The 25,395-nt window shown below is 36.4% G+C and overlaps 1 protein-coding gene across 1 annotated transcript in view; it reads left to right on the top strand.

Moving 5' to 3' along the window:
- Dad (Daughters against dpp) overlaps positions 1-25,395 on the top strand; it is a 47,616-nt gene that overhangs the window by 4,603 nt on the left and 17,618 nt on the right. The window contains exon 2 of the mRNA XM_068767404.1: positions 18,315-18,368. Within this exon, the coding sequence (XP_068623505.1) occupies positions 18,315-18,368 (54 nt within the window). The remainder of the gene's footprint in view (positions 1-18,314; positions 18,369-25,395) is intronic.

The raw sequence follows: 25,395 nt of genomic DNA, 5'->3' as shown, positions 1-25,395 counted from the left end.
GCTCTTTAGTGCTACTGAATATATTGCCTGTAATGTGAGAGCTAAGCAAACAGTAAAGATATTATTTATTTGTATCAGTAAGTAAGTGAAAATTGCAAGGGTCAAGCGGGTGTTAAAAAGCGATTGTAAAAGTATCGTGTGTGATATATTTGCGTGCCGGCGACGCCTCTGTCGTCTGCGCGGAGCCCTCCGAGCGGGGTTTTATCTTATCTGTGGGGCGACGACGAGACGCCGCCGGGATTAAAGATCGCCACCAGCTCGGGGACGTCATCCTCGCGAGATATGTACATACAGGGTGATTCGTTATACTTTTTTTTTATAGTCCCCCGCTATTGGGGGCCTCTCGTACCCCTATTTGTGGTGGGATAGGGACTTTATTAGCATTTAATTTTTTCACATTATCTTTTATTTTCTCTCTCTTCTTTCATTCTTCTCATTCTCTTTCGATCCGTTTTCTATCTTTCATGTTACATTTCTACTTTCTTACCCTCTTGCTCTGTTCGTCTATCATTCTTTTCTTTTTCTTTTTACATTTTTCGATTTGTATTTTTATTTTACATTGTTACTTATTCTATAATTATTTTCTATCACAGTTTTGTTTCTTTTTACATTTTTAATCTATTTATCTTTTTATACTCTGTTTGATTTATTTCTTTCTATCGCCCTTTTGGCGATCTCTTTACAAAGGGATATGAATGCCTGTTTGTCATCACCGCCTATCAGGGAGGGTATTGTCTCCTCCTGATTTTAACGCCAGAGTTTTGTTATACTTGTGAAACCTTCAAAGATTTTACACCTATATCCAAACAGCCTGTGTAAAGTGATCAAGCGAAATATGTTACCTTAACTTCGGGCACTATATAGTCTGCAGGGACAGCGGGGACTGCAAACAATAATTAATTTTAATATGTTGTTATTATAATTTTAATCAAATAACCTTTTATAAATTATTTTCGCATCTTAATTAATTATTAATTTCTATGAATTATTATTAGTGTTAATTTAATATAATTTCGACGAAGTTTTTAGTCATCCAATAACTCGGAAGGTTTATATATATTTCGGTGAATATTTCTTATAAATAGGAATATAACTGATGACTGATTTTTTTTTAATATAGGGGGTACCAGCACATTTTGAAAAAAAGGTTCTATTACTTAAAATATTTCGGGTAACCTAGACCATATGAATTGATCAAAAGAGCTGCAATAAGGGCTTGGTAGAGCTGTGTATTAGGTCAATTGAGTCATGTTAGAGTTGGCAGACTGTACCGAAGATTGCTTTTTACGTTAATGAGAGTATATTGCTAAAGCTTTGGTTTTATCTAGACACACTTGTTTTCTTGCGAGCGCAGGGAGAGGACTTGTGAGTTACTCTCAAACAGTACTCCGATGCGGTCTTCTTTTGGTTTCTGTATTCCATTCTCCACGGCCCAAGCCTCATACGCCCGTTAGATTAGTTCCGCACCACGACAGACACCACAGCACCACACCGGAAGACCGTCACAGATTGTATACCGACAAGAATCCTTGGCAATGATGTAGCTTGAATATTTTGTTTTCATTTAGGCTGTATCTAAATGTATGTGTATAAATATACATTGTTAAAGGTTTTTTTAAGAGATGTGTCGTTGTATTTCTTCCTGCTGGAGAAAAATACTATGATAACACCTTGAATGTTATATTTATCTTTCAAAATGATACGTCGGAGGGAGAGTAGAGGATCCAGTTCGTATTCTCCGACTGTTTGTTTGGAAAGTGTTGCCAACACGTGTGCGAGGGTATTTTAAAAGTAGAATATCGGTGTGAACAGCTGACGGGCGCCGGCGGCGGTGCCGGTGCGGCGGCGAGGCGGCGGCGAGGCGGCGGCGAGGCGGCGACGACGCCCGCCCGGCGCGGAATGCGTGTATGTGTCCGCCGCCGTGCCCGATATTTATTTAGCCATAATTGCTCGGCGGCTGGCTGGCGCCGGCGCCAGCGCGGCCCGGTGCCTGCGGGGTGCGGTGCGGCGCGGGGGCGGGCGGGAGGTCGCCGGCGCAGGTACGCGCCCGATATTCGTGATCATGTTTTTTTCTCCTCCGTCTCGCTCTGTCCTCGCGCGGCGCCGCATTGTCGAATTTGTGAATGGTATTATTGAATAGACGTCGGCCGCTCTCACGTCTCCGTCGATTCATATGACATTCGCGCAATCTATCGCACCTTAACACTACTCCGCGGAAGTTTTCTGAAGTTATATTTATGGCAATACATCCATACATGTAATTATTTATGAAAATTTTAAATAGGTGAATGTATAGATCATTCATTTTCAATGAATGTATTGCACACTCTATCAGAAGATAAATGGTTTCGTAAATAATAAGTAACGCAATGATAATATATAGTAAGAAAATGAGTTTTCAAAATTCGAATTGCTACATATTAAAATAACTCTACAAAGACATTATTCATATATTTTTAAGTTTCTCAATATGTAGTCATTAAGTATTTGCGATATCAAAATTGAAAATCATATTTATACACAGCCAAAAATTCAATACCTCCCTTTTCCGTTTTGAAAAAGTATCATGATTATTTACACATCGAAAGGAATAACTAACAATGTTTTGCCAATTATTATATATATATATATATATGACAGGACGCTGTCGTGTGAGCAGTTAGTCTATGTTCATAAGAATAATATACATAAATAATAACAACGTGTATGTTATTATTGTTAGAAAGAAAAGCATGTCTTTTTCTAGTTTCAACGCTTTTACTATAAAATCCCCTATGTAATGTCTTAAAATTATTACTTCATAAATTTAAAAAGTTGATGAAACACTCTTTAACAATACCATTACTACAGTGTAAAGTTTTTCAAGTGATAGTACGTACTATATACGTTTGTGAAAGTGATCACAAAAAAAAAACTTGACTGAGTTTGTTGCGAACTATTTTCAAATCAATACGCGTTAGGAATCATAAAACATCTTCGTTCAAAGATGACCAGTGTATAGCTGTCCCTATTCAGCAATTTCCCCTATTTCTCTAATTGCGTCTACTGGCCCGTAGTCGCCAGTCTAAAACTGCCCCAACTGCTTAACTCGATGCTATGTTAGGATGCCTTAATTTAAATCAAATTGGACACTTCTCGCATAATTCTATTGAAGTACAAAGTGATCACTATAAATAATTCAAAGTGGAAAATAATATGAATAAATGAATAAATATATATTTCCATAATAAATAGGCGCCTTCGTAAATGATATTCACGATCTAGTTATAATTACATACTAATCTATTACAGAATAAGTCTTGGACATTTAAAAATAAAATTGAAAGGTTTTTTAAATTTAGAATTGCTTTATACTTTTTTTTTACAACACTTTCGGATTATAACATGTGCTAAAAATTTTAATAATTTTTTTAAACAAAAATTTGATATTGGAATGCGACTGGCCAATAACTTTGTACATGGAGAGTAAACAATTATTAATTTTAATATGTAGTAATTCGAATTTGGAACACGATTTTCTTTACTTTAATATCATTACATTATTATTTCTGCAATGATTATTTTTTAAAACAAAACTTACTATATAGCAAATGGGACATTTGCACCTATAAAATTTTAACACCTATATCTAAGCATCTTCTAGTTTCGAAATTTAGGAAGTAAGTGAATTTGTAGTATGTTGTGACCGAGAGGCTCTTCAGGAAGCAAAAGGCTTCGCTGCTTTTAAAGAGGTTTCGGATTAAACTTCAGTGATGTTGGTACGTTGTTTGGCGTGGACACTGTTGCGGTTAGTTTCGCTTCGTTTCGTTTAAATTATCGATGATCTCAGCGTGTTTATAGGCCGTCAGCGACACTCGTCCATTGACTGCCACCTGAGAGAACCGGTCGCGTCGGTCCGGCCTTTATTAGCCTGCACGGCCCCCGCCGTGCTGCCTTTTTACAACGCGCGTCACCGACGTAGCGCCGGCCCGTCGCGGCTGCATGAGCCAGGTGCGCCCAACTTGCGGCCCGCTTCGCCTCTGTATTTATTTAATTTTTTTAACGTATGTTTTTTTTGTACTAGATATAAGGACTTTTATCTATTGTTTATAGAACAGATATCGGTGTCAGATCCTTAGCTGACATCCTACTGACTGTCTTTAATACCCTTATATTAAAGACAGTCTTGTACCTGGCTACACTTCATCACTAGTCAGACCCGGCTCCGGCTAAGCCAACATTTTCAAAGTTTACCTGCGCCACAAGGTTGTTCATATATTTTCGTTAATATTAACCGTAAGAGTTTTTAACACTTTATCTTACATTGAGACATAGAAAAAGAAAATAAATCAGCAGCGAATTCTTCTAGACAACCATTGACTGGGTTAGGAAGGAAAAATAAATTGGATGGATATCATGTTTTAATTTAAAAAATACAATACATATATACTTATCGTATGTACAGTGACAAACAGAAGTATAAAGATATAGATATATATAATAAAGCTTTATATGATTTAATTTATATGAGCCTAAATAATTGAATGACAACCTTAATCACTAAGTTTGATTAGTACTCATAAGAAGTGATACTAAACCTTTATTTTCGGCTTCAAAATACTTTGGGATATTTAGAACATTGGAATGGAAGGATCTTTGTGGCACCTATGAAATAAAAGGTTGAGTGCCACTGTGAACTAAACCTTTAGTTCTATACTCCTTTTAAATCAGTGGCGACAATGCGTACGTGTTTAAATCACGGTGCAAACGATAACAAACCAGATATGTAAGCGATCATAAAACTTAGTTATATGACATATATATGTTTGAGGTGAGAGCATTAAAGACTCTTTATGTAGACTTCTTATTAGATACTAACCCTGAGGGCTCTCCCCGGATCCTCGGCCGTTCCTTTATTATCATAGTGGGAGGCTGCCAAAATCTTAGTTCGGTTACGGAAAGACAATCATTAGGGGCTCCGAAAGGACTAAGACAAAAAAAAAAAGACTCCGAAGGCTAACATTGAATTATATCCAATCATCAGCCGATAAAAAACCTACAAAGTATCTTCAAGTATTGTTTGAATGCATATAGACTCTTCTCCTAATTAATTAAGATTAAATTACAAACATGTTCATTGAAATATTTACTCGTATATTTACTTAATGCATTTTGACGGCAATAAATTAATTTTCATAGCGTGTTCACGTTTCATGTTTTTAATTGAGGTAAAAGCAATAACATTCTATACATTCTGCCAGTATTATTCTAGAGATCAAAATGCAATTGATCAATCGTTAACGAGTTTTTATTATTAAAAATCGTTGAGAGAAATCTCATTCATATTTTATATTAAGTTTTTTACTATTTTAAATCTTAAATTGCGAATGACTAGTTTATTGCTATGACGTCATGCGAGTAATTCTTGACTTTAAAATTGTAATCATTGTCATTTTTGGTCATAAACTTGGGCCTGATTTTTATTTTAAAAATTAATTGCTATGGGAGCATCAATAATGTATTTGTCAATTATGACAGACACATTTTTCTCATTGTGCGTTTCGTGTACGCGATTGTGAACATGATATTAACGTGGGGGATACTTACAATTTATGCAATTAGTGTAAAAAATGTAATATATATTTATAATTCGCAAACCGTAGTTGTCAAACCAAGAGATATTTTTGTTTTTTTTTTTTGTAAGGTTGACCATTGTGACAAGTTTAGTAATCGTCTCATAAAAAGATTGCTTTTTAACTTTAATCATAAAACGTTTCGTTCGGAAATGCTAATATGTCATATTATATTTATATATTTTAAGGTTAAAATTATATTTCTAATTTTAAATTAATTTTTTAGCTAAAAGCCAGTAGGTTTCCGTCGTGCGTCACCGAATGGCGTACAATGAATAACCGGAATCGAATCGAAAGTTGACGTTTTACAACTATGTACCTAACAACGATGTACCCTCCCAAAATTTGCCCCTTCGTTTATAAAATCATTTTTTAAAATTTTACGATTATATTGGTATCTATTACGACATTTCGTAAATAACAGAAGCTTAAAAGCGTTAAATGAAGAATAATCATGTTATACAATTATCTTTTCTATTTTCAAACACTTTTAAAGCATTAACCAAACGCTCGTCAAAGACTGAAGCGTTTAGTGAATGCATATGCATTCCCGCGATCTTATACCTAATTTAAATTATCTATTTTTTATTTTTAAATCCATGTACACGAGGCCAGTGTTTCTAGTTTTATAATTTTTACCCGGTATTTATCCGTTAAAAAAAAACTTGTTCAGATATTTTTATTTCGACCAATTCATAAAACTTAAAGCGGTGAACATTTGGAAGAATACGATGCTAATAGTGTATCGTTTATCTCCTATCGAGATCTCTTATCTAAAATTATTCCGATTTAATTTATTTCTTTAACCGAATAAAGTTTACAGTTAATAAAAAAATTTTATGTTTAGATTATCTGTGAAGATTTCATTTTATCTCTGATCTAAAATGTCGAGGGAAATATTTACGCGAACGAGTTCGGACGTACCAGGAGCTCATAAAAGTGAGGAAGTTGTGAATAATTATATCCCAATATTAGTTTATAAGGCTATCATATTATATTAGATTATAAGACTCTTTGCTATGGCCGCGTTATGTGGAAGAAAGACTGTGATATTGGTAGACGTAAAAGGGCACAAGACGATCTCCTACTACTGTAGAATTATGCCTTTTTAAAAAAGTAATTACAAGGTTATAGGTGTAAAAATCTTTAAAGTTGAGAATGCATTGCTTATTTAATGTATGGGGCAAAATAAAGTTCACCATATTCAAGCTCTCAAAATTCGGATTTTGATTTATTAAATTTAATTATTGTTTATTGTCTGTATCTCCTGTTGCATTAGTTATTGGCCTGTCATTTTCTAATAGAAGAAATCAATTAAAAATATGTATTGAGAGTGGAAATACGTTTAAAATCTCTACACCAAAACTTTTGCCGACAAATTATCTACCGACATTCACTCCTTTAAACATTCAACACGTTTCGACACTCGTCATATTTATATTTCTCATTTTCCTGCTCGCGAAATGGAGATTTAAAGTTGCAAACTGTATAATGTGTAAACTGCGTAATAGAATCAATCTCGCAACCATTCACGACGATAAATACTCGGGCGATATGTGCCTAAAGTCAATGGCCTGCATATCTCTTCTATTACGAATATGAAAAATCTTTCCCATGCGCATGCGCCGAGATGGTCGCATTTCCCGCTAATGAGTGTTAATTAATTCTTCTGAGCCGCCGACGACGGCGCGTATGAGCTCGTCCCGTTCAGGTCTATTGATGTGATCGGCCATAATTAAACTTCGGGGACGTCATAACTACACATACCGTTAATGTCTATCAATCTTTTTGATATTTCGTAATTTCCTCATAGAGATGCACTAAAGTGAGTTTTTTTGGGACCGGACTTTTACCGTTGCAAAAGAGGGGCATTTGCAGATTCCGAAGTGTTTTTATTTTTACTTTTTATAACGGCCTTTGTATTTCTAGACCTCTCGTTCCCCTTGCTATATGTGGAGCAGGGACGTTACGTATTCAAGTATTTTTTTTAGTTTAAATTTTTATTTCTCCTTCTTGTCTTTTTCTTTACAAATTCTTTCGTCTCTCACAATATCTTTCGGTTGCTTATATGTATGCCTTTCATCGCCTGCCTTCCGTCGTTGTCTCTTTTAAATCACAGTTTGAATCACAGATAGACAAAGACTTCTATGTATCGAAAATCAAGCACTCCCGGGAACCTCGACTCTGACCACTATATACTACAATTTCACCTAATTAGGAGGCCGCCGGGTTCCTAGATCGCTTCTGCGGACGCTCTATAGCATGGATGCACAGACCGCGGCCCGCTGGTCGAATACTGGTAGCACGCCGACAGCAAAAATAATACCCTCGTACATTCGAAAAATATTGAATTCTATTCCAGAATAAAACCAAAAAAATTTAATTACCTATACTTCTGGCGGCAGACCCGCCATCAGTTCATGATTTGCTCGAGTGGCCCCTAGTCTTAATAAGTCTGTGCAACCATGCTCTATAAAGTGTCTAGGCTCCAAAGTAACTTTCCAATCCTATTTTGAAGAAAGGAAACGCGGGAAATTTGTAGATCTTAGTCACAAATCTTCCTGTAATTTTGGAAATCCTGACTTTTCTAGAAAGAACTTTCATATTTTTAATAGGTTTTCAAAGTCGTATTAATCGTATATCCTACAAAGGCATTTCGATCTATTTAGTATCTTTGGCATCCACTTGGTCAAAATTACTGAAACTCTCGTGTCTGATAATATTTAAACGTGGATCGCTCATCTCAGCTTCTGCGACCCTGATACCCCTTTATCTGATCAGTGCTTTTAATTTGTATTTTGTTGACGAAAGCATTTTCCTAAGTAACTTTAAATTTTGGACGTTATGAGCTTTGGTTAGTGACATACAGACATAAGTCATCCATATTATTGGTTTTAATATTAAAGTAAGCAGCTTTAAACCTTATAGCTTTCCAGTAGAATAAAAACGTTTATTTTCAAAGAATATTTGTCCCTTTTTTTTCTCGGGAATTGTTGAATAAATGTTGTTATAAACATTTTAATTTTATCACTTTTTTATATTCATGAACTGTCATTGAATTTTATGATCGCTGTGGCAGAACGATACAATTACTTTTGTCTATCAAAAAACATTGACACCGCGTAATGCTGCAAAATTTCGGAGGTATCTAGTGACTATCGATAGTGTTTGGTTAGAGTGCTTTTGAAAACCGTTGGGTTATTGTGCATGAGCATTGACCAATGCACCGCGCCTTCTTGGGTTACCTTCTGCGAAGTGGTCAGAGAATTACAAATGCACGTCTCGAAATAAGGCCGACATGTTTCGAATTCTTATTCCCGATTTGTTCGCTTAAATCGCTCGTTTAAAAATCTGTACGTAGGAGGATGGATTGTGAATATTTAGTTTATAGTTATTTATTCGATATTGTGGGTTTGTCCGTCGCTTTGTACACTATTCATATGTCCGAATGCATTATATAATGCTTCACTTGTGAGGGCTACGTAATTTTATTATTTACATATAAATTTCGAACGCTTAGTTATGGTCATTTTTTTTTCTATTCTTACCGTTTATTTTGAAATTTACGATATATTATATCATATTTAAAACAGTCTTGTTTTTATCGAAACAAATTACTAAAAGTAAATTCCCATATTATTTTATTTATAGTTAGATGTATTTAGTATATTAATCGATTAAAAACATACAAACGTTATCGATATGATTAATCATTTTAACCGTCAAACTATCAACCATCTGAAAATTCTGAGAAACAGTTAGAAAATTATATATATAAATTATATCACGAAAGTGGCGGTGATTAAGCCACATAGGAATATAAGAAAAATACCTCTAGGGTCTTAAAGTTCTTAGATTCGAGCCTAGGTTTCGTTGGAAATCTATAAAGGTCTATGTCCAGGTGTAGACGTCTTCTTGTCGATCTGATGACGATGATACGATTTTATCAGTCATTGTACTGTTATACTGTAATGAACTGAAAATATTTTAACAGTGGTAGCTCAGAGGAGGATAGGAGGCTGAAAGTTCCGATCGTAGGTCGCGAGTTCGATTCGAAAGTTTTCAGGGGATGGGCAGTAGCGTTCCCTGTTTATCATAATACCACATAGCGATCGCCATGCTGTCTCCATAGATATGTTAGAGAGGGGGCGCGGTGGAGGGGTTTATCTCTCGTCGTTTATAGTTTAAAACAACGATATCCTTAATACAGTATTTAGATTATATTTCTCCGCGTGTAGACGTCTTCGTCGTACGATCCAGCGTAAATTTTTTAGTCCGTGGACCTCTGTTTCCACGAGCTCAATTTCGATGAAGCTGTAAAAAGCCTAGACCGGCTAGCAGCGCAACATCTGATACATCAAATGTTAAATGACAGTATTTAGAGCAATCGAATTTTAACCTGTATAATCACTTAAACAATTCCATTGTCGGCATCAACCTCACAGACCCTTGCATACAACCCGAGGATGGCAATATGTAGTAGGGATGAGGAAGTGGTCGCACGAAATCTTAAAGCTTAGACATTTTTAGGGCGTCGTAAAAAACAATTAGGGACCAAAATTAAAGAACCTAAGATTTAGGTTAGGGTTTAAGAGAGAGAGAAACGTGAGCAAATATCCAAAAATATGGTATGTAGATCAAATAAATGAATGCATGCTTTAAAATGAGTGTTTTTAAACATTCTCAACACCACGTCTAAAAGGTTCGACACTTTTCATGTTCATAGAGCACGCTGTAGGATTCCGGCTTGTATACATTAGAAAAGTAGCTGCGTAATGAAGGGGCGGAACCTTCTAGGCGGTTCATTAGATGCGCAGTTAAAATTACAATGAACATCTAGACTTTGCAAGTCTACGCACATTTCCTTTGTCCTGTTATAGGAGGCTTCATTTATTTCGTCTATTTAAACACAGGGTGATTGGATATAGGTGTAAAAGTTTTAAAGGAGTAAAAATATATCTTATATGCTATATATTAATATATGGTATGTTTTTAAAACCTAATGGTTTTAGATATATTGAATAACGTAATAATAATATAGTTAGAAAAACCTTTTTTTACATCCGGGTCTGTTACTGTTGACTGTAATACTAGAAGCATAAATATCATATTTCAGGGTGATCACTTTATATAGAGTGATTGAAAGGTGTAAAACCTTTGAACGTGTGAATGTATATTTCTTTTGTCAGCATTAAATGTTAAAACTTTACACCTATTTCTAATCATCCTGTACAAATTATTACTCTGTTAACATTAAAATCTTCAAGTATGTTACATCAATTTTTTATATCAGAATCCGACTTGCCAGTAATTTATGGCAGTACAAAATCTGCACGGACAGATAAAAAACAATAATTAATTTCAATATGTACTATTCCGAATATTAAAACTATTTTTCTTACTACAATATCTTTAGGTATAGTTTCTGAAAATTTTTGTACAGGGCGCACCATACATACATCGGTATACATCTAATATATAAAATTCTCGTGTCACGGTGTTTGAACTTGAACTCCTCTGAAACGGCTTGACTGATTTTTACCAAATTTAATATGCGTATTCAGTAGGTCTGAGAATCGGCTACTATCTATTTTCTATACCCCTAAGTGATAAAGGTTGTTCACACTTAAAAAAAATTTTTTATTTTTATTTTTTTATGATACAGCATACAAGAATACATACAACCATAAATTTTCACCCCTCTACGATCAACCCTTATTTTTTATTTGTAAATTAAAATATCAATTTTTTTGCAAAAAAACGTTTGCGGGATCGGCTAGTATAGATATATAAACCTGCCAGATGTAGATATGTGATTTGCAGTTTTGATTTATTTTTCGACGCAATTATAAGTATGTAACTTATGTAATGGAGGGGTTAGGTAGAACTTATAAGAACTTATGTAGTGTATATATTAGTTATAATAATGGGTCGGTCGTTCTCGGCGCGAATGGGACGTCGGATGAATATTCAGCGCGCGGGCGAACGAGGTGTGTCAACGCGCAGGAGTGTCCGCCCATTTTATAAATAGCTTGAGACGCCAGGAGCCATCACGACGTCCATCAAGAGCCACCTGCCCATCTCTCCTCACCCGTGCCCATTAAGACCACTATATCCGCGTTAACGTACGTTAAAATATATGTAACGTTTCATTAAGAGACTGTGGAGGTGGAGAGAGAAAGAACATCTATATCTAGCTTAAGGAGACCTGGACGTCTTAGGATTCCTTGTCGAGTTATAAACTATTCACCGCACATATGTTCCGATCTCACAATGGCGTGCGAGCGAATTCTGGTAACATCTTCATATATGCTCCGGTGTGCTTCAACGAAGTCTTTCAATACATGGGCAATGAAAGAGTTATGTCGGAATACTCCGTATAGAATATTCTATGAGAAACAAAAAAAGACTTCCGTACTTCTCGTAGGGCTTTCTTAAATTGGTTACTGTGAACATGTCTTTCTAGTTTTATTGCTTAAGAGGCGCGACCAAAATGATCCATAACGTCTACAAGACGAAATGCACTCTGGTCTTACATTGCATTCGTTGCTTCTGTATCAAAAGGATATCTCAGGATACCCGTGTAGGCTTTCAAGGTTTGCAAAAGTGACGTCAGTGCAACGTAGACTGGAGATATGATCGAGTCATCTTCATACCTATTACATGTTAACACGCATACATCTTGAATTATTATTTCTTTATGTTAGTTTTACAATGTACAACGAAATTATGCCATATTATATATATATATATATATATATATATATATATATATATATATATTCTTCATATAGCTTACAGATCGCTTTCAATACCTTACGTTTCATATGAGATTACATATGTTCGTGCTATATATATAGAGGTTAGTTTGGCAAATGTTTGGGTAAACGTATTGGTAATATAATGGCCAAAGGTTCTTATTTTTGTCCATGATTCTATTTTATTCTACAATCTTTTTCATAGTTTTTAGGGTTAGTTTAATTGTTAGGTTTTGTTATATTTTTCCTGACGATGGAATCCAATTTGAATTCATGCTAGTTTTCAATTGGAAATAAGTTCTCTGTTTTGAAAGAGACGAAGAAAAGTCTATAAACTATCATATATCATTCTTTTTCGCCTGCAGACGCCCACTGCAAGGCATATACCACCAGAAAAGTCATCTTAGGGTGGATGTACTAAATTCTCAATGCTTGGTCTGCGGTCTGGCGATGCTATTGCCCATGTCATGAAAAACTTCTTTGTGAGTAGTGGCAATCCTATATCGATCCTGTGATCTGCGATCTAAGTCTCAGTCCTTTATCGCTGAGCTACCACTGCTCCTTCCTACATATACCCTCAAAAAAGGTTTGTGTAGTTTATAAATGATCAAAAAGATAGATCAAAGTTAAATGATACTAAGTTAAATTTCTAGTTTAAAAATCAGATAACTTAAACATTGATGTCGAGTTACAAATCACAAATGCAATTACGTAGTCATTGTCTGATCGAATGACGATTACATAAATTCATTATAGAATATATAAGTGAATAACACGGTAGCAGTGGGTGTAAAAACACCAATTGAACTGTGTTTCTGGTATTCGATTGTTGAAGGATCGGAGACACGAACTCCTTTTACAACCGATGTCAATGCTACTTGCAGGAGTACCTTTGTTTTTAACCACGTAATTTTAGATATAATATATAATTTTAGATCGGAACGGAGCGTGAAGGTAGCGTACCTGGAAAAACCGAGGGGTCGAAGACCAGTGGGTAGACCCAGGTATCGCTGGATCGATCGCGTTGAGGCAGACTTGCGCGAATTGAATGTCAACCAATGGCAGACGATGGCGCAAGATAGAGGAAAGTGGAAGTCTCTCGCTTCGGAGGCCAAGACCCACTTTGAGTCATTGAGGTAGCGGAATAGTAGTAGTAGTAATTTTAGATATTGCTAACTCGTTATAGATTTGAATGATATATGAATCCTTTGTTAAATTTTGATTTGAAAAAACATGGTTGTATGAAAACTATATGTATGTCAATCAGCCGGTGCTCCCGGGCGTGCGGCGCGCGCGCGCGTGGGCGGCCGTCGGGCGCCGCTGCCGGCGCCACCCGACGCGCTATAATTCGGGCGCGCTATTTCGGTCGATTCACACGCGTTCCTCGCGTACAGCGCACTTTTTTTTTTTTAAAAAAAAAACCCTCGCGTTTATGGCGTCGACATCGTACGGTCTACATCCATAGACACAAATTATAAATCTCTTTTATTTAACTACTCATTACTCTATTTCAGAACATGTTCTGTATTCAAATTCGAGTGCCGGTCTGGCGTAAAAATCAGGGAGGAGTCAATAGCCTCCCTGATAAGCGGAATAGATAAAAACTCATTCATAGCCCTCTGCAAAACAATTGCAAAATGTGCCATTGAAAGGAACAAAACGCAAACACAATAAATAAATACAAAATAGATAAAAAAAGGATATAATAGAACCAAAATGTAAAATAAAAATGTACAATAAAAAAAAAATGTAAAATGAAAAATGTAATAACAAAAGAGGAAAGAGTGAAAGATTGAACAGAGCAAAAGAGAAAGATAGAAGACTGTAGCATGAAAGATAGATAATAGACCGAAAGAGACAATAAAGTACGAAAGAAGAGAAAGAAAATAAAAAACTATGTGTAAAAATAAATTGCAAATAAAGTCCCTGTCCCACCATGAATAGGGGTATTTAAAAAAAAACATGTTCTGGATAGAGATTTTTGGAAATTAATTGTTCTAATTTTAAATATGCACATAATTTTTCATACATTTATGTCAACCTCTAGATGCCCACTACATGACCTTCCCCAACGATGACCAGTTTTGCGCTGCCGGCATCCAGCGATTCCATTCGACCTTGATTATGTTAGTCCACATGTTTGGTCGCCACTGCCTTTTCCAGTGCCACTTCACGGGCAAGTATTCGAGCTACATCGGCGACTGGTTCTTCTTCAGATATCCCCATTTCCGATTCGATCTCCCAGCGTAAATCGGAGCATAGTCTCCATTGCTCTCTGGTTGACCATGCTCTTATTGATAATGTTAACAAACAAAAATTTTGTCAAGAAAGATTGCCCAAACTAAGCATTGTATAGAGTACAGTGATCGCAATTGTGTATATTTAATATCTTAGATATAATGGACATAATTGAAATAAACGACATATTTTTGTGGACGCGAGCCGATTGCATTCGGTTCTAGAACGTTCTAATCGTAGCCGGCGCCTCGGTTTCCCTTGACTTCAGACTCCGGCGCATAAGAGTGGGCTAGTCCGGCGTACGATTTATGATCTATTAAAGTGAATTTATTGTTTTTCTAACTTATTTCAGGGCAACGTTTATTCTCGTCCTGAAATCTCTGTTATAAATGTCTGATTGCAGCGGTTCTTTCTATTCGATAGCCAATAGAAGCGTTGCTGGAGTTTCTTCTTCCACTTCTTCTCTCAGCACCTACGCCTTCCGAAACAGTAGTAGTGTAGCCAGGCAATTGACCGGGGCGAGGTTCTACTTGGACCTCTATGACCTCAAGTTGTTTTGAGCGACATACCCCATTTCCAAAATGAATTCATACATTAGATCCTTCATAGATAAATTCCTTTAAAATCTAATCTGTTGTTTTTGTCCAATGATTAAAAATTGAAAATTTTTAAATGTGTTAATAAATCTGACATAGTTTTCTAAAAGACGAACTTTTTAAAAAATCCATTATATATCACATTATATGTTAAATACATCACCGCAATAATTCGTATATGCTCACTGCTCGAAATAAGAACACGACTATTCACAATTTGTCGGCAATGTTGAAGGTCACCTAATCGCTGGACTAACGCAGTTATAATAGCGGTTATGGGTCCACAAAACCTTAAGGAAACAGGAAAATGGCAGGGGAGGTTGACGTGTTTGGCCACGACTCTCTGTCATGAGGATATCACTAAGACAAGACACATTGTCTATCCTAAATTTTCTCGCTTATTTCTACTTTATAGGGTGTCAAATCAAAGTCTAGTCGAAATCATGAAGCTAGACTTTGATTTATGGGACACCCTATAAAGTAGAATTAAGCGAGAAAATTTTCTTCTCTGAATTATTACTTATAAATATAAATACTAACAATTTGATACCCCAGTTGACCCTTCGAGGACCTGAAGGACTTGAGGATAGTACCAGAGTATAGATACACTATCTGGTTTGCCTCCATTACTCTCTTAGCGAAACAATTTAAGAGCTACTTAAGTTTAATCCGATCAGGCATATATGAATGAAAGGTTCCTGTTAAACGAAGCTCTAGTATCTTTACGTTCTTAAACTCATCCTAATTTATACTCTATTAATTGCCCATTAGCGTTCACTTTTAATCGATCGTACGCCGAAGATCGAAAACCGTTCACTGTAAAATGAACCGTTTGGTTTTAAACATACAGTTGATTTCACCGCGGGCCGCTACTCCAGCTAAAGTTACGGCATTAATTTTTAATTAGCACAGTAAACTGCGCTCTATTTAGATCGCGGCAGGGATTTTTTTTGTTTTGACCGTTCATGTAACATATGACGTAGCGGCTTCGGAAGAAATTTCAGTCACGCCACTTTATACGTATAATATTTATGGTAGGTCCGTCGACGGCAGAACGTTGTATGTGTAAGCGTTGTTTATGTGAACAAGGGTTTTATGTCGTGGGTGTTACGGTTCCGATTTGTTCGTGTCGTTGATGCACGGCGGCCAGTAAAGTCAACAACTGATATTATTAATGTCTGCTAGATGCCACGCTAGGCGTTTAGGGTCATTTACTTTCATTGCTAAGTCGTTTTTCAGTAGCTGTCTTTGGTGTTGGAATGCGGCGTGTGAATCATTGTTGCGGTGCTCTAAAATCGCGGACAGTGTTGAACGCAAGTCTTTACTTACGTGCCGTTGTATTTGACGGCGTACTGAGCTGGATTTCGCCTTTTTGTACCATTCGTAGGAAATATTTTATAGGATATATAATACATAACATCTATGTAGCATTAAATAAAAATTATATTGAAACTTTTTTGCCTATGGCATGTCTTGTTGGGACTGTTGAAACTGTTTTTGAGTGCCGAAAGCGTATATGCGGCCGGTATGCAAGTGCGTGCACTAATTGTTTGGATATTTCTTGCAAAGTGCCGTTAAGCACTTGCGCGTTCGGGTCATAAAGCAGTACGTCATAAAATCTTATTGAATTCAGCGGGCGAGCGCGATTTGTATTCGCGCGCTGTCGAACAGTAAGAGGAACGACTTCACACGTTCGCCCCCGCCGGCGCCGGAATCGCAAATGCACGCCGCATTCGGAATTCAAAAATAATGATGGCGTTCGAAATTCGAAATGACCAATAGCGCGTGCCGGCTCATTCGTAAATGGAATAGAGCGCGTTCCGGATTCAAACGACAACATTTCGGCGTGGCTCGTACGCGCGGAATGTGAATGTTGGACCGCCGGCCGGGTATTTAGTACTTGCTACTTGATACTCACAACTGTCATAACTTGCTAAATTCTTTGTAAAAATCATTCCGAAGCACTGGCCAAAGAATTTTTATAAGTTTTGGTTGTTAGTCCAGATTGTGTAAGCATATTGTGTATTCCGACTTGAAATGGTCTATAGTTAGCCAAATATTTGGGCCCTATTTCATATGACAGACGATGATCAAGATACACATACTTTAATTTTATGGACTCATCATTTACCTTAAAATAATTTTGTTTAATTACTTGACTTCAGGTTTCTCCTTCCGGTGCCAGAGTTATTTCATAAACTGACGCTAATAAGTTAAAGCAGTAGTAGGTAGACCACACCGCATAGAACAGATGGTCTGGAGACTACGGATCGACAAGCGTGTTACTTCTACATTACTACTATAATATATATTACTGTTATGTTTAACATATAAATTATTTACTATGAAATTAATATCTTTGACTTAAGGTTCGTTACCAGAAATTTGCACTTAAATAGTTATGCAAACTTAAAATGTTTAATTAATAATATAAAATATATTAATCAGGGAGGTGAAGCCCATTCAATTATTAAAATTCCGGTGTTCAAGTTAAACCAAATTTTGACATAAGATTTAACAAGATGGCCGCCAAGAATTAGCTTCGAGCCCGCCAATTATACAAAAAGAAACGAAAATACATCAAAATATAGGTTGCATACCGCGGTGGGATGCGACTAATTGCTACCTCATGCTCTACCTGGTGGGGTCGTGTGTTGTTTGTTTTAAGGTCTTTGATTTTTTGGGACCACGGGTAACGCGGTGGTATGAGCGAGTTTTGGGAATTGAAAAAAGTATTAAAAAATTCCATCAGTCGCTTGACTTTAGGGATAGGCAGGGGCCCTGGTATGTTCTAAAGCCAAAGTTCTCAGACAATTTATTTTATCATAGACCACTTTCAAAATTTGGTTCCAGTTGACCCTTGCTATTTTTCTATACATATGTACGTTTTTATATCTAACAGTCGCTGAGTACAAATTCTGCAGGGACAGTTAGTTAATTTGAATATTTAGTAATTCGAATTTTAAAAACGCTTTCTTTTACGATTTTGTCGTTACGTTGATTATTATATTAAATTATATAAAAAAAGATTTTCACGTCACACCTGCGATTCTTATTTTAAATCGCTTAGTCGTTAACGTCAAGTGAAAATTATTTCTCATTTGTTACAGAAACCCCCCCTCCACCATACAGTCGGCTCGCGATGGACGACATGAAGCCGAAAGGTTTGTGAAGTTTTAATTTTATTTTAGCACGTTACCGATTATTACAAATTGAGTAAGATTATTTTATAAAACGATAATTTATAGCAGGGAGGGATAACCTGCGGCATTTAGTAAGATTAATTTTGCCTCTCGATTAATGATATTAAGAAAAAAAAACATTGTTCGACATGTGTTGTCTGTCAAAACGTCAACAACAACATCTAACATGAAAGATTAACTACTTTTATTTATATTTTCATTATTTATTATTTTCGTAATAAAAAAAATCAAATTTCCTGTTTTATAATTGTGCTTCGCAAAATTTTAAAAATCGAAAATTGGTCCGGTTTACCATGAAGCTTGGCCACTCTAGATATATACAATATAGAGCTGATTAATCCATGTCAGGCTAAAATAACTTTTTTTATTTATATCTAGATAAGACCTTTGTCGGGAGACATAGCCGATATTTATATTACCTATTTATAAATCAAAAATAAGAAATATATATTTATAAGTAGGCTATGTAAACGGTAATGTAAACAGCAATAGAGGCTATTTATTACAAATTGAATTTAAACGAGTGACGTGGCTACATGTCAATTATCTTCGACCTTTTTAAAAGTGTTTAAAAAAATAAACTGTCAGTAATGTGACATTTACCAATTGTCAGTTGCACTTGAGCCGTATATAGTTGGTCATTTTAACCTCTTAACATTACTACACAAATGCATAACACTTGGCTTCTGCGGAAGCCAGGACCGTGCGCTAATTTAAACATATTGGAGCAATAACTAAGAGATATTAACGTAATATTGAGATTTATTTCGTATAATACAGATCATAGATCGTAAGCGGCGTCGAAAAGCGCGGGCTCGAGGAATCCGGCCAAGAGCGGCGGCGCCCGGCTCTTCCTGGAAATTAGGGATCACTAGTGATGTGGTTTTAATCGGTATTTATCTTGAAATACGTAAAAAATATAACTTATTAAAGTGAGAATTTTTCAATATTATTTTCTGATTGAAGAGATAATATTGAGAGACATTACATTAGATATGTGTCAATATAATTTTTTTTTAAATTTGCGTGTTAAAAAAACATGTATCTGTCCACCTATGCAATGTCTGCCGGTTCAAACTAGCTGGCTGGAGACCACCTCCATTCTAGATTCTTAACGCTGCTGCGGTCACCAGTTCCGCGCTGTGTGGCTTGCTCACTATCAGATCAACTTGTTAATTCGATGGGCTATATCGGTTTCTTTAGCTCGTCTGCGGATCCTCATTGCTAATTAATTCATTATATGATTCGTATAGTTAACAATGAGTTATATCATCAAGTATGTAAATGTTTATAATCCCCGCGTAAATAATTTAAATATGTACGCAATACGTGGAACGTGCACAATGGTACTGACATTTTGTAGATGGGCACTTTCTAGAAATTTCGACATGGCACCTGAAATTAATTTTAGATTTATTATGCGCTGAACTGTGAACACTAAAGACTCTGAAATGTAATACTGGAGGTCGATGCTGTGCTGTCGCTGGTTGCAACGTACTAATATTGTATTAGGCTAATTAAAACTCTGTCTCAATCGATCACCTGAGTATTTTAGATGTAATACCAGGACAACTGTAAACTAGGAGATGATGATCGCAGGCAAAGTAAAGAGCAAAAGCGCACGTGAACGCACTCCATTACGATAGACCGGTCTGATATGCACTATACTATACATCACAATATGCATCTCTATGCAGGAGGCCAACAATCTGGATCGATGGTCACAGCCATGCGATTGAGGAAAATAACACCAGGAGTTGGTTTCTAAAAAATATATTATTATCATCATTTCAGCCATAGAACTACCATTTTTGAATATGAGTCTTCCCCATAGATTTTCCTTAGGACCGGTTGAAAGAGACTTGCGTCCAGGATCTTTCGATTCCTAACAAGTTGGTCTGTTTGTTTGATATTTAAATTTTAAAACGACAATATTTTTATTAAATATCTGGAGATTTTTTGTTAGAATATATTGATTTTACATTTACATTTACATGAATTTATAATCCGTATTGTATAGTAAACAATAACTTATGTCATCGGATATGTAAATAATTTATTCTATGCTAAAACCATTTAAAATATTCACGCTATAATCGCGAAGTGTACAGCAAACATTTGAAAAATTTTAACCGATATAAATATTAATCGATCGAATGAATTGATCGGTTCGCGCGCAGCCCTAGCAGACCTGGTCTCGGCGCGCATTCCAACGCAGCGGCGGCCATCTTTAAACTACATTATTAATGCTTACAGCGCGGTGAACGCTGGGCTTTTTTCTCCTCCCTGCGCCGCCGCCGCGTATTTGTTTTTAATAAAGTACTCCATCGGCTCCGAACCTTTCAATAATCCAGTGTTTGAATATTGATGGATTACTTTAAAATTTAAAAGACCTCTTAATACGCTCTACCATATTTGTTCAAATATACAACATTAGTTTAGTCATCCTGTTTTGTTCAAGTAAATAAGATTCTAACATCATTATGCAAATATTTAATTACGTATTATTTATTTTTTAAAACAAAAAAACTTAATATCGTCGGTGTCCTGTATGACTGCGTTGTAATATAGCTTCATTGTCTTCGTTTCAGTTGCAGAACGTTAAATGCTGGACGCTGTCCCCCCCTCATAGTTTTTTTAAAGTACTGGTTGAAAACTACAGTTATTTTATAATCATCTGAATGTCTGACGGTTTAAATAATGACGACAGAGGATCACCCAAGATGTTGTTACGCTGTCAGTCAAATGTAAATAGATTCTTCAATCGAATCACCAAAGTTATGTTAGTGATGAAGCTGATATCACTCTAAATACAACACCATTTAGGCTAATTCTCGTTCCGATGTCATTATTTCAGCCGAAGCAAGTCCACAGCTGGACATAGGCCCAGCTCAGACTTCCAATAGGACTGTCGAGAGGCGGCAGAAATCCAGTGTCTTCCGAAGAGTTTAACAAAGACCTCTGATCACCTTGTAGGTGATGTACACTCACCATCAAATCTGAAGGTGACGAATGTAAATGTGGTGTTTCATAAGAAATGAAACAACTTTTATATATATATATACATGGAGGAGTGTAATATGACGAATAGGTCTTTATGAAATGAGTTGTTATACTTTAGAATCATTTGTTTCAATTGTATTTTTAATAATATATATTGGCAATCATAAACGTTGGTATATTGACAAGAGGTTGTAGCATCTGGTTTCGTCTGCATGCAAACCAGGATCATACCTCCGTCACGTCACAGGAAATTCCGGTTTAATCAATGCTCACGAAGGGTGCGGTTCTCGCCGGGAATCCCTCCAGGGTTGATCATCGGGTTTCCCGCAGACGTGCTCCTCCCCCAGGCCTGTCTAAATTCGCGTGGTGAGCGAGCTCAACTCCCCCTCCGGTATCAACCGTGACATCGGTTAAATTTCGTAAATTAGAATAAGCCGGTTAGTTAACATCTAATTTGGTTTTTAATTGACAGTGTTACGAATTTTAGATGCTAATCTAGCGGGCCGTGTGTAAGTTTTGTTGTTATAATTGTCAAAACATGAGCTTTTGTTGTTGGGGATACTCAAATTGATAAGAACCCTTTTTTTTAATTCTTTTGTTTAACAATAAGGTATAAATATTATAATTTCTTTTTTTAAAAAAGAAAAAAGATTTTTTATTTAACGGCTTAGCTTGAGCAGATGCATTTGGGAATTCTTCCTCTTAGCTTACCGAAGTACGGTAGAGGATACAGTTATTTTTATTTTAATAACGGCTTACAGCCCGCTATTATAGATGGAATTTGGAAATAAAACTCATATAAATAACATAACAATTACATAGCTAAGTTATAAATTTAATAGGTTTAATAAAGAACAGGAAACAAACTAATAAAGAAGACAAACTATTCTTTTAGTTTAAATTGACACGTTGTTAATATTAATCTTTAATAAATACACTTTTTAATACTTAATATACTAACAGATGCTTGCGAAATGGCGCCAGAGGATGATGTTTCGTTACTTGAAGTACATTCCGCACCAACGAATCCATACGCGATCTCAAAATCTAAACCAGGCTTTCAAATATTTGTTTGCGATGCTGGAGTTATTTGGTTAAGAAAGTAGCGAAGAAGAACGGTCAGAACCTCAAATGATGGTGACTGAAAAAATTGCGAAAATGTAGTGGTCATACTCCCATCTCCAAGGTTTATTTTAAGTTGAGGAATAAACAATCGAATTTGTAACTTTTGGCTTTAATACATAATTTGGATTTAAAGGACTCGAGTTATAAAACGAAACCTTTATTTACCTGAGAGTGACGTTCGTTCAGCATCCCTTCCTAGGTGGTTTCTCCGAATCCATTGATCGGGAGTATCTAATGTGCCGGCCACGGGATTTAGGATGGTATGTCCCGGGGTTTCGGGTGTTTTTGGCTCGGCGGCGGGCTGTTGTGAAACGGGCCGGCGCGGTATCGGGCGAGCGGTGATAAGGCGCGTATCCATTAACGTTATCGGCACGTTATCAGGGCGCCGGCGCCCGCGCGGCGCGACCGTCAGCCGCTGGCCGCCCGCGCCCGCCGCGCCCGCCGCGCCGGGGCCCGGACCTCTAGTGATTCAGAGGTCGCTGCGCTGGGCTGCGCTCGGCTGCGCTCGGCTGCACACACGCGCGTCACGGTTACACGCTCAAATAGAAAGTATGAAAGCGAACCGAGGAAATGTTCCTGCTTTTTTGTCTCAGCACGCGCACACACGCACCGAAATATCTACAGTATGTATCGTAACGTTACGCAAGCAACATACTTGTATGACCCTTAGTGTTTCCAATTTTACATTAGGTACACGGTCGACAAAAGACAGATTCAAAGCGTATTGATGCCTTAGAAATTGTTTTGTTTGTTGGAGAAGAATGCGATGGATAACAGGAACTCGACGTATAATCAAAGTTTCAAAAAAAAAATCTTTATTTCTAGTAAGCTAAGTCTACTGGCGCTTATGAAACATCATATATATACTCTACTACCACGTTCGAAAGATATAAAAGAAGCGGTAAAAAACTCGACAATTACTCTTTCCAAAAGCCAAGAACATCGAATTAATTTTCATCACAAGATATATTATATCACGTGAGCAGACAGAAAGATGATTGACTTCAAACTTTGTCGTTCAAATATTCCTCCATTGTATAAACCTTCAAGTCTACCGCCTCGTGGTCCCTAGTCGAGAACCTTTCAGCCCGCACTGCCACTACAGACAAGAAATTCTTCGACCTATGTCATTGATCTTGATTCTTCCTCGGATCTCCTCATTTCTGATGCCATCTCGTAGCGAGGCTCCGAGCGTAGCCCTCTCCATTGCCCTCCGGGTGATCTTGAACCTTCTCGTAACGCCTATCAATCACATTTTTTAAAGTCTTCAAACATTGCTGGATAGCAGCCTGCATTTATGTAAGAAATTGCACTAAATACAAAGTCATATGACTTCATGTTTGTTTACATTCTCGTGTGTACAAAATGGTTTACGCCAATCTAACGTTACAATTATTAAACTGTTATTACTTATGTATCGTAGCAGATAATTTGTAAATGAAAAATATAATGATCTATAGTATAGTATAGTAAAGTATACACGGATCTTTAAAGTGGACAAAGGACCTTGTTAAAAGCTCTAGATGCAGAGAAGACATTATAAAGAGTGAAGTTGCTTAGTGGTTGGCTTTTGACTGACCACACGATGCAGTTTCGATTCCGGGTTACAACACCGTGTTAATTAAATAACCTTATTGTTTACGAACCGGTAAACGCGGCATGAATAGAGAACATACACTAGTTAGACCAACAAGAGTCAGGGTGGCGGGAGATCCCTGGATGTGAGCAGCGCTTCACCGGTCATCATTGCGATCTTTGTGAGAGATCTGTACCTCGCCGAGGACTTACATGGTGATGGTGATGATAGTATACACGTAGACGTATATAGTTTTATTATTCAAGCATTGTAAAATCGTTTTTATGATCTTTATAATTTATATGAACTATGAAAAATCAGACAAAGATGTTCGATTCCCTCAAGTTCTTTAGGCGAAGCAGGAAGCTAGGAAATCGATTATAAATGTAAAAATAACAGATAAAATATTATAATCGATACATACGAATTAATATACAGGTTGATAAATAACTTAATAATATTTTAATAAAGAGCGTTTTAAAATTCAGATTACTGTGTATTAAAATTAATTATTATTTATTACCTGTACACTTTGTACTGCTAGTTACTGCTCTGTCCCTTTCTAATGGAAGAAATAAATAATGTAACATATTTCAGATTTGACAACTTTATATATTGTGATTGAAAATAGACAAAAAACTCCTATAGCGTAATTTAATATTAATTAATGTTTAGTAATGATCAGTAATGGTAATATAGTAAGAAAAAGTGTCAAAATCCAAATTACTACGTTTTAAAATTAAATGCTATTTACTTTCTGCTACTATATACTGCTAGAAGTCATAGTGATCAAATTGTACATGATGATTAGAAGTAAATATATAAACTGCTTTTTGTTGACGAATGAGCAATGCGTTTACCGTTTTAAAGTTGTTACAATTATAGATAATCATATTGTGTGTGACAAGGTATATTTTGTGTTTTAAAAGTGACGTCATACACGGTATAGCATTTGTCTATGCCTAGCCACTTGACCATCGAGTTGGATGACAGCTGTGAAATTCATGCGCCGGTTGCGATATGAGGATCTATTTTTAACTCACCGTTGCCTAATCAATTATATCACAGCGATAAGCGGACACAATACACGCGGAACCGTGTTTTTTTTTTGTCATCGATAAACATGCGATGAAATTATTCGCGTTTGGTACCTTCGCGTGTGGTATAAAGCTTCACTTTATAGTGGAGTTCGATTTCATTCTAGTTTGATATAAACTTCAGCTGCTCTTCTAGCATTCTCCTCATGAGGTACCAAAAGAGATATAGCCAATAGATGCCTACTGC

The sequence above is a fragment of the Battus philenor genome, unplaced genomic scaffold (assembly GCF_028537555.1).
Source record: "Battus philenor isolate CCGP_79_NKW_IND1 unplaced genomic scaffold, ilBatPhil1.0.hap1 SCAF_10, whole genome shotgun sequence".
NCBI lineage: Eukaryota > Metazoa > Arthropoda > Insecta > Lepidoptera > Papilionidae > Battus > Battus philenor.
The sequence above is the reverse complement of the archived record's forward strand: the minus strand, read 5'-3'. Positions and strand labels throughout refer to the sequence as shown.